General features: G+C 49.9%; 1 protein-coding gene across 1 annotated transcript; it reads left to right on the top strand.

The window, feature by feature from the left end:
• Positions 1-5391: 5391 nt before the first annotated feature.
• On the top strand, positions 5392-10620 carry PIM1 (Pim-1 proto-oncogene, serine/threonine kinase). Its single transcript, XM_077904201.1, has 6 exons — positions 5392-5687; positions 5793-5899; positions 6017-6067; positions 6159-6525; positions 8119-8295; positions 9039-10620. Exons 1-6 carry the CDS (start codon positions 5606-5608, stop codon positions 9194-9196), a joined length of 942 nt encoding a protein of 313 aa, XP_077760327.1. The 5' UTR covers positions 5392-5605; the 3' UTR covers positions 9197-10620.
• Positions 10621-10874: the final 254 nt, after the last annotated feature.

The raw sequence follows: 10874 nt of genomic DNA, 5'->3' as shown, positions 1-10874 counted from the left end.
AGGCTCCATGCAAGGGCCTGACCTGGGACTCGATCCTGGGTCTCCAGGATCATGCTCTGGGCTGAAGGCGGCGCTAAACCGCTGAGCCACCTGGGCTGCCCTCAGGTCAGCAATTTAATTATTTTTAAAAGATGGCAGGCAATCCCCTCACCAACATCTTAATATATGACATTCTTTCCCTCTTTCTGTCACACACACTCACACACACACACACACACACACACACACACACGATGGCCCCTTTTCTTTATCAGTTACGACACTCAGGTTTTTTTTTTTAATATTTTATTTATTTATTCATGAGAGATACACAGAGAGAGGCAGAGACATAGGCAGAGGAGAAGTAGGCTCCACGCAGGGAGCCTGATGCGGGACTCGATCCTGGGACTCCAGGATCATGACCTGGGCCGAAAGCAGATACTCAACCACTAAGCCACCCAGGTGGCCCTCACTCAGGGTTTTTATTCATATGCCTGGTCCTTTTGTTCTGAGACATACATTTTTATAAGTCTCCAAGCTTCCTGTAGTCTTTATGTATTCTTCGTTATTCTTTTTTGTTTTTACCTATCCAATAAGTATCCAGGAACTATAAAATCTTTGTGTACAGTGCCTTCAATAAATATTATTTTTACTCAAATTTTCAGTGCTGAATGTGTAAAATTCCAAAAATAAATCTAGGTTATTTTTCTTTAAAAAAAAAGAATCGGTAGTGAACTTAAATATACTTTGCCAGATAATAAAAACACTTTTTCTTCGGCTTTGCTGAGGAAACTGAAAACTAAGAGATTTATAAACTTGAAACAAATGTCACATCTTATCAAGGACAAGAACCAGTTCTAACTTGACTATATAGATTCCTTGACCATTCTGAAGTTGAGACACTGGATTTCCTAGCTGTCCACCACTACACTACACCACTGTGACAACTTTAAAAAGAGGTTCACTTCAGTCTTTTAAAATTTAGACTGTTTTGTGTCTTACAGTTTGTAGTGGATTTTTATGCATATTCCACACATAGGAACTATATGTGAAAATTTTTTTTAAAGATTTTATTTATTTATTCATGAGAGAGAGAAAGAGAGAGAGAGAGAGGCAGAGACACAGGCAGTGAGAGAAGCAGGCTCCACGCAGGGAGCCCGATGCGGGACTCGATCCCGAGTCTCCAGGAGCACCCCCTGGGCCGAAGGCAGGCACTAAACTGCTGAGCCATCCAGGGATCCCCTATATGTGAAATTTAAATTTTTCTAAGCAACTTTACAACTATTGAGATAATTGGGAGTTTTTTTGTTTTGTTTTCTTAAAATATTTTATTTACTTATTCATGAGAGACAGCGAGAGAGGCAGACACACAGTTAGAGGGAGAAGCAGGCTCCATGCAGGGAGCCCGATGCGGGACCTGATCCCAGGACCTGGGGATCAGGACCTGAGCTGAGAAGGCGGATGCTCAACCACTGAGCCACCCAGGTGCCCTGATTGGAGTTATTTTTAAGGTGTAGGAAGCGGTTGGCTTTCTCCAAATTTTCTTTCTTTTTATTTCACCAAAACAAAGAGAGAGTAAAATAAAAAATAATGAATGTTTCACAGTTAAACTTAAAAAAAAAAAATACAGTAATTTGTACGCCTGAAACTAATGTAATGTTGTCTGCCAACCATACTTCAATTAAAAAAAAAATACAGTAATTCTTTTTTTTAGGAGAGAAATAAGAGATGCAGTTCCAAATTATTTCCGCCCAATTAATTGCAAATAGCTTATAGAGAAAATGCTATACGGACCTACTTATTATATGAGTGCATCAACTAGACTCAGAGGTACTTTATAAAAGGGTACAGGCATCCCTTTCAAACTTACTTCTTCTAAACTTCTGGGATTACAGAAATTGCTTAAATCATTCTTTTGACAAGGACTTGATTAAATCTGTATCAGGTGGAATATGGAAACCATCTAAGGATTAATATGGCTATTGTTCAAATTAACATCAACAAATTCTTTCCTTTCCAGAGAATTATAAGCATGATTATGGCCTTTATCTTTCCAAAAGCACTTGTCATTTAATTATTAGCGTGATTTTTCTGATTCTTTGTTAGATCCTTTGAACAGCAAAGGCAGTGATTGTTTTTATTAAAACTACATTTTGATGAATAAAAACATCAAGTTCCCTACCCTTGAAGAATAACTTTTAACACAAAACATACTTGAATGTTTAATAATTATCTTTAAAAGCAGTTTTAAGTAAATAAAAGCTCTTTGCCAAGCAAGGTCCATGTTTTGTAACTTCCAGCTGTGAAGCAGCCACCATATAAAGCAGACATATTAAATGTTAATCACTTTAGCTCTGCCTAATTAAATATTTAGCCCTACAAAGATCTAGAGAAAGTGAAAAAGGTTGAACTTGATTTAATGTATACAATTATTTTGGATCACATTCTCTCCCTGGATGATTACAATCAAGTGATGTACCTAGTATTTCAACTTTGGAACCTCCAAAAAGGTGCAAGACCATTCCAAAAATCATTATTGTCATAATCACAATCATCATTATTGCTATCACAGCTAATATTTATTAGAAGTTTAGTCTGTGCTAGGCTACGTGCTTTACATGCAGACTTTTATTTGCTCCTTACAACAGCCCTATGAAGTGGGTACTATTATCTTCATTCAGAGTCTAAAGCTTAGAAAGGTTAAGTAACTAAAAAAAAAAAAGGTTAAGTAACTTGATGAATGACACATAAGTATGTGCCAGATCCCAGATTTGAAATCAAACTAACTCGTTAAACTCCTTGCTCCAAATCGAACTCCAATTAAAAAAATATACAAAAAAAACCCCCTTGCTCCTCCTAATCTTGCTTTTTTTTTTTGGCTTTTTTTTTTTTTTTTTTTTGCACTAACCTTTCTTTTATTTTGCCCAAGCCCTCTTAACTCACTTAAATTTGGTATAAAATGACTTTAATCATGAACTTTTTGTTGTGACTCATTTTGGTCTTCCCCTCCAGTAACGCACATTGTTCAAGAGATGCTGGACAACAGAATATGTGTCAAGGAAGAGGGCAGCAAGGTATAAATAATTGATAAGTTAATTAACGAAGAGATTTTAAGAAGTAAAAAGCCAAACACATGATTGCCGGATGAGCAGAGTGGACAGTGAAGAATCCTTGGAGTTATCTAACAGTCGGGTCCTCCTGAAGGCTAGGAAAGCTTTAAATAAAAGTGAAGAGGGGAGGGCATCCTCAGAACAGGCTGACTGCCTCTGCAAAGGCAGCGTCTGGAAAGTGATAGGTGAGTGGGAGCATGTGGAGACGCAGGGCTTGAAGGAGGGAGAAGGTAAAGAGCATCGGAAGTGCTGGGTCGCGCGTCCTTTTACCCTTGTTGTCTTACTCGGTACCAAGGAAAGTTTGAGATCCTGATTAATGGGAAATCTTTAAATACTCTGGGTTGATTTGGGGCCGTTTCATCTCTTCCTCCTTTAGCTGTTGTGTGACCCTGTGTCATCCGACTTATGTTTCATTTTCCCAGCTGTGAAAAGGGAATCCTTCTTCTCTTGGGTTTTCTCCTAGTCATCAAAAATGAAGAGTTAGGCCCCAGGACACCAACAAAAGGAAAATGCAGTATTTTATAAGACAGGTTCACAAAAGCTGTGAAATATGGGGGCAACATCTTTCCGCAACAGGCACCGCAGAAAACTTTTAATGAAATATTCACATTCATTAACGACCACAGCTCTAACAGACCCTGGAACCTCATTTCTCTTTACGTGGTAGGAACTTGGAAACGATGAAAATGGGACGCAGTTAGCTTTCAAGGACTCAGGCCACTGACGGCTCAATTTATGGATTACACAGAATTTTAATTTACTCATTTCACACGTCGTTATCAACTCTACGTGAAGTTTAGAAGGACAAAGGATGAAAGTGGACTTGGCCTGTTTTCCGTGTTATTTCCACGGTGGGGCAGAGAGAGAGTGTGTGTGTGTGTGGGGGGCGGCAATCTCCTTTGAGACAAGACTCGGTGCGGCCAATAATTGCTAGTATTGCCAGACTGGTAATAACAGGCTGATGAAAGGTGAATACAACGTGAAAACTCTGATTAAACCAAGCGCACCCTCCCCCCCGCTCTCCTCTCTCCCGCCCTCACAGAAGGCGCTGAGACAGCATCTGGCATCCTAACACCAACATTCGTTTCGTGATTCCTCCTCACCGGGCACTCTCCGCACACATCACTTCTGGGCGAGCAGGATTCACTGGTCCTTCTCTGCGTTTTTCACACAAACGGCGGCTCGAGAATCTGGGGGCTGAGCTTTTCTTTCACCAGCTGCAAGCAGCGCGATCTGGACCCCCCGCCCCGCCCCGCCCCGCCCAAGCCGAGCTGCCCCCGTTTCGATCCAGGCCTGTGACACCTCCACGCCCTCGGCGAAGCCGCCGTGACTCACAGCGCGCGGCTCCTGCGCCCCCCGCGCGCCGCCCCCACGCACGCCCCGAGGAGGGCCCGAGCCGAGCCCGCCGCGCCTCCGGAACCCGCCCCGGCCGACTCGGAGGTCTCGGGCTGAGTCACACAGAAGGACCACCCTCGTCGGCGCCCCCCCGGCCCGCACCCCCGGCGCCCGCCGCCGCTCTCCCCGCCTGGCACACCGGCGCCCGTCGTCTCTGCGCAACTTGCTGTGCTCCAGCTCGAGCCCCTGACCCAAAAGCCTCCGAGAAACAGAGCCGCGGAGCCGGCCTCGGGCGGCCTTTGATGGCTTTGTTATTGTTTGGGTTTGAATCGATACGCCCCTCCCCATCCTTCCTCCCTCCCTCGCGGCCCGACGCCCGGCTCGCCCCTCCCCTCGCGCCCCGCGCCCCTCCCCCTCCACTTTGGCGCCTTTTCCTTCCCGCCACGTCGTGGCGGCGTAGAGACCATTCTGACCGCGAGAGCGGGGCGGGGCGGGGGCGGGGCGCGCCGCGTTATGCAGATCGGTCGGCCCGTGGTTGGCTGGAGGCGCGCCGGCGGGGGCGGGGCCGGGGCGCGGCGACGGAGCGCGCGGGGCGGGGGCCGCGGGGAGTCGCCCCGTCCCGCCGCTTCCCCACCCCCTCTCCTCCCTCCGCCGGCCCGGCCGCGCGGCTCCCCGCCTAGGCCTCCCGGAGAGGCCCCGCCCCATCCCCGCCCGCCCGCGCGCCCCCCCACCCGCCGGCGCGCTCCGCCCCTTTACTCCTGGCGGCTGGGCGAGCCGGGCGTCTGCTGCAGCGGCCGCGGTGGCGGAGGAGGCCCGAGAGGACTTGGCGGCAGCGGCGGCGGCGGCGGCGGCGGCGGCACCGGCAGCAGCAGCAGCAGCAGCAGCTACGAGCTCCCAGTGCCGCGGCGCTGCCGCACGAGCCCCACGAGCCGCCCACCCTGCCGCCCTCGGCGCTGCCTGACCTCGCCGGCGTGTCCGCCCGCCGCCAGCCCCGGCAGCGCCCCCAGTCGTCCTCCGACTCGCCCTCGGCCTTCCGCGCCAGCCGCAGCCGCAGCCGCAACGCCGCCCGCAGCCTCAGCCTCAGCCCCAGCCGTAGGCACAGCCCCCGGCGCAACCCCGGCCCCGGCTCCTGCCGCAGCTCCTCCAGGCACAGCCCCTTCGCCGCCACCCTGGAGGTTGGGATGCTCTTGTCCAAAATCAACTCGCTTGCCCACCTGCGCGCCGCGCCCTGCAACGACCTGCACGCCTCCAAGCTGGCGCCCGGTGAGCGTCCCCCCGGCCTGGGAGGGCGAGGCGGCCGGACCCCCAGGGTGGGCGCTGGGAGCTCGCGGGCCGCCGCTGAGCCCCCCGTGCCTCCCCCTTTCCTAGGCAAGGAGAAGGAGCCCCTGGAGTCGCAGTACCAGGTGGGCCCGCTACTGGGCAGCGGCGGCTTCGGCTCGGTCTACTCAGGCATCCGTGTCGCCGACAACTTGCCGGTGAGCGGGCGCCCCGCCGCGGGGAGGGTGCACTGGGCGGGGGTCTGGGGGCGCCCGGGTGTGTTTCGGCCCCGGCGAGGGGATCTCATGGAGACTCTTCGGGGGGGATGGTTTCAGGTGGCCATCAAGCACGTGGAGAAGGACCGGATTTCCGACTGGGGCGAGCTGGTGAGTGCCCCGGAGGGAGCGACCCCTAGGATGGGTGGGGTGAGGGGCGCCCTCCGACTCGCGCGCTCACGCAGCCCCCTCGCCTCTGCAGCCCAATGGCACCCGGGTGCCCATGGAAGTGGTCCTGCTGAAGAAGGTGAGCTCGGGCTTCTCCGGCGTCATTAGGCTCCTGGACTGGTTCGAGAGGCCCGACAGTTTCGTCTTGATCCTGGAGAGGCCCGAGCCGGTGCAAGACCTCTTCGACTTTATCACGGAAAGGGGGGCCCTGCAGGAGGAGCTGGCCCGCAGCTTTTTCTGGCAGGTGCTGGAGGCTGTGCGGCACTGCCACAACTGCGGAGTGCTCCACCGCGACATCAAGGACGAGAACATTCTCATCGACCTCAATCGCGGCGAGCTCAAGCTCATCGACTTCGGGTCGGGGGCGCTGCTCAAGGACACGGTCTACACGGACTTCGATGGTGAGCCAGCCAGTTCCGGGCGGGAGTTGCCGGGGAGGGAGCTGCCCAGGTGACTCGGCCTTGCCTGGAGGCCTCGGCCGGCTTCCCTCTCCGGCCCTTTGTAAAGGTCATCGGGCCGTCTGGCTCGATGCTGGCAGGGGTGGGGCGAGGGAGAGCTTCCCAGCGTAGTAAAGCCGGAGATTTCCAGCCAGCTGAACCTGTCATGCTTCTGGCATGATTTTATTTTTTAAGTGGAATTCAGTGGGTTCCAAGCTTTCCCGATGAATAAGAGGTTGTGGGCAACCCGCCGTAGCCCAGATTTCTGAAGTCTGACCCAGTTTCCCCGCCAGTAAAAGGATAGGGTGGGGGGAAAGGGAGGAGAGAGCTGGAGAGATGAAGATCTGATGCCGGTTTTGTAATTTTTGTTTTGTGTTCCAAAGGAGTTTTCTGTAAGGTTAGTTTGTAGAGCTGCAGTTTTTTTTTTTTTTTTCCTCTCCCCTTTGATCTAGGGACGGATAAAGGAATAGAAAAACAGTAGTTTACACGAAATTATTTTGTGGTGTGTCGCCTTTTTTTATTTATTTTTTGGCGTTGCGGGGTGAGATTGGGAATGAATGTTGTGAAAGAAGATCTCTTGCTGGTTTGAAAATTAGTTGGGTGTCTCCGCAGAGAGGATGAAAACCTATCCTAGGGAGGGGCTTGGAGCGGGTTCTTTCAGAAAAGATGGAATTGGGAGCCTGAGATCAAAGCAAAGGAGGGTGGGTCATCATCTGAGCGGCTTAACCTAACAAACGACAGCCTTTCAAAACTTGTGACTGGGGCTTGTGGTTTGTGTTTATTTGCCCTTGGAGGACGCTGGGTTGGGCTGCATTTTTTTGTATTTAACAGTTAATGGCTGGCCGGGTCCTCCCTTGTTTTTTCCTCCGAGTCTTTGCTGCCCCCTGGTGAGCACAAGCGGGATGGCCCTGACCTTTTTTTTTTTTTTTTTTACAACCCAAAGTTTGTAAACAGGAATCACGTGGTCTGAAACCCGCTCTGCAGCTCTACCTTTGCTGCGAGGGGAAGAGAGGGTGTGGGTGTCTGCCTCTGCACGCATAGGGTGGGGAGGAAGGCCTCCCAAAGGGCACCCTGACTTAAGATAGAGTTTATTGGGTAAGGACCCTCGAGTGGGTCGTAGGTGAGACTAGAATCTCACCCAGGCTCCAGCCACGTTAATGCATTTTAAGGATAGTCTGTGGGATACTTCCCTTGATTGTGCAGACATTCATCCATTCATCCCATTGTGGGTGGTCCTACCGCATACCCGCCTCAGGCTTTGGGTTTGTGGCCAGCCCTGTTTGTTTCTTGGAGCAGTTTGTAAAGAATTTTGATTTATGGTCTGCTGGTAGAGAGGTGGGTGGGTAATGCTTTGGGTTGGAAGAGATGCTGTAAGCCACTCATCTACTCCTTTTAGCCTGGGGGTGGGGGGGATGGAATTAGCCCAGCTCTTGTCCTGGGAGAAGTGGAGTGGTGTTTTTTGTTTTAAGGAGTCGCTCAGTATTACTCAGTACGTGAATTGCTTTGTTTTATTTTTGCCAAAAGTGTGTTTTCCTTTTCAATTCCCCTGGCTCACAGGGACCCGAGTGTATAGTCCTCCAGAGTGGATCCGCTACCATCGCTACCATGGCAGGTCGGCCGCTGTCTGGTCTCTGGGGATCCTGCTGTATGATATGGTCTGTGGAGATATTCCTTTTGAGCATGATGAGGAGATCATCCGGGGCCAAGTTTTCTTCAGGCAGAGGGTCTCTTCAGGTAACTTTTGGGAAGCCCTTTTGTTGAGAAGCAGGAGTCAAAGAGTCTTCAGGGGGGACAGTTTGAATTTTGGAGAGCTCCACCTCCCCAGGGGATGCCCCACAGTCCTTGCTTATTAGTAGAGTCCTGGGCCCATGACTGGAGAACTGGCTCTCAGGAATTTAATGATTTGCACTGAGCATTCTTTGAGAGGTCAGTAGAAGAGCATGTGTGAGAATATTAAGAAAAGACCATGTCTTTTCGTTGAAAGTTTTTTTTTTTAAAGTACCAGCAGTCCTGACTGACTCCTCAACTCTCCTGGCTGGTGAAAAGTTGAGGGTTCTTTCAGCATTCTCCCTTAAGGCAGACTCTCTAAATATTGTGGTTCCAGTGACCTCATTGTGGGTGGTGTTCATATTTGTAAGTTGTAGGTGAATTGAATCACCTCATCATGCTCACTGATGTCTCATCAAAATCCCTTGTCATCATTCTTCCTATTTCTAGTGAGTGGGTGTCGTGGGAAAGGCCTTAGCTATTGAAGTCTGAAAACCACAGGTTTAAGAGGGGAGCTTTTTTTTTTTTTCTTTTTTAAGCTCAAAGCAGATTAGAGGATCCAGATCTTAGTTAATACCTTACCATTGAAAAGTAGAGTTCTAGAAGGTTCCTAGTCTCCTTTGGGTCCCTGGGAAGCAAATTAGCAAGACCTTTGCATTGTAAAAACAAGTTGAGTCATTCATAACCTCTGTCTCTCCTGCTTTCTGCAGAGTGTCAGCATCTCATTAGGTGGTGCTTGGCCCTGAGACCATCAGATCGGCCATCCTTCGAAGAAATCCAGAACCACCCATGGATGCAAGATGTCCTCCTGCCCCAGGAAACAGCTGAGATCCATCTGCACAGCCTGTCACCAGGGCCCAGCAAATAGCAGCTTTTCTGGCAGGTTCTCCCCTCCTCATCAGATGCTCGTCAGATGCTCGAGGGAGGGGAAGCGTCTGTTTCCAGCTTCCTGAGTACCAGTGACACTTCTCGCCAAGCAGGACAGTGCTTGATAACAGGAACAACATTTACAACTCATTCCAGACCCCAGGCCCCTGGAGGTTGCCTCCCAATATGGGGGGGAAGGAGACTCCACTCCAGGTGTCCTAGACCTCAACTCTTCCCGTAGATGCTCTGTTCTTCTCACAGATGTCCAGTGTCCCTGGACTCTGCAAAATCCTGGGGGTGGGGGGAGGGGGGGTCAGAACCCTGCCATGGAATTGTTCCCTTCATCACGAGTTCTGCCGAATGCCGCGATGGGTCGGGTAGGGGGAAAACGGGTTGGGGTGGGATATAGGACTAGCACCATTTTAAGTCCCTGTCACCTCTTCCGACTCTTCTGAGTGCCTTCTGTGGGGACTCCGGCTGTGCTGGGAGAAATACTTGAACTTGCCTCTTTTACCTGCTGCTTCTCCAAAAATCTGCCTGGGTTTGGTTCCCTGTTTTTCTCTCCTGTCCCCCTCCCCCCCATCCTTCATATGAAAGGTGCCATTGGAAGAGGCTACAGGGCCAAATGCTGAGCCACCTGCCCTTTTCTGCCTCCTTTAGTAAAACTCCCGAGTGAACTGGTCTTCCTTTTTGGTTTTTACTTAACTGTTTCAAAGCCAAGACCTCACACACACACACACACACACATACACACACACACAAAATGCACAAACAATGCAAATCAACAGAAAAAACTGTAAATGTGTACAGTTGGCATGGTAGTGTACAAAAGGATTGTAGTTGATCTAATCTTTTTTAATTTTGCCTTTAAGTTATTTTACCTGTTTCATTTTTGTTTCTTTTTTTTTTTTTTTTTGTTCTTGGGTTTTTGTTTTTGTTTTTTTTTTGGAAGATGCGCATTCTAACCTGGAGGTCAACGTTATGTATTTATTTATTTATTTATTTGGTTCCTTTTCCTGCTCCAAGCTTCCACAGCTGCTGCCATAGTTTTCTTTCCTCCTTTCCTCCTCTGACTTGGGGACCTTTGGGCGAGGGCTTGCTCTGAACGTAGGGTGACGGGACTCAGGCGGGACAGCTGCTACAGATCCCTGACTGCTGCAGGGGCCCCTCACCAACTTTCACCAGAGTGGGGATGGGTTCCGTGGGGTGTAGGGGAGGGGCATCGCTGACTAGTGTACATAGGATAGATATATGAAAAGCAGTTCTGGATGGTGTGCCTTCCGGATCCTCTCTGGGGCTGTGTTTTGAGCAGTATGTAGCCTGCTGGTTTTATCTGAGTGAAATACTGTACAGGGGAATAAAAGAGATCTTATTTTTTTTTTTTTTTATACTTGGCATTTTTTGAATAAAAACCTTTTGTCTTAACTCCGTGGCTTCGAAGTGTCCATGCAGAGGGCTCACTTGATTTAACTCTTGGGAAGTGCCTAGATCCTATCCTGGGAGAAAAGAGAACTTGAAGCCTCGACCTGGTTTCCTTCCACAGGATTCATGGGATAGCCACCCTTCTGAAGTAAGGATGTGGACAAAATTTGGCCTGAGAGCTCCAACCTCTATTCCCTGATGGCAACTTCTAGAGCTGCACTAACGCAGCATGTGTGACTGGTTGCCTGGTTGCGCTA

The sequence above is a fragment of the Canis aureus genome, chromosome 7 (genome assembly GCF_053574225.1).
Source record: "Canis aureus isolate CA01 chromosome 7, VMU_Caureus_v.1.0, whole genome shotgun sequence".
Lineage (NCBI taxonomy): Eukaryota > Metazoa > Chordata > Mammalia > Carnivora > Canidae > Canis > Canis aureus.
Note: the sequence above shows the minus strand (reverse complement) of the source record. Positions and strands in the feature narration are given on the sequence as shown.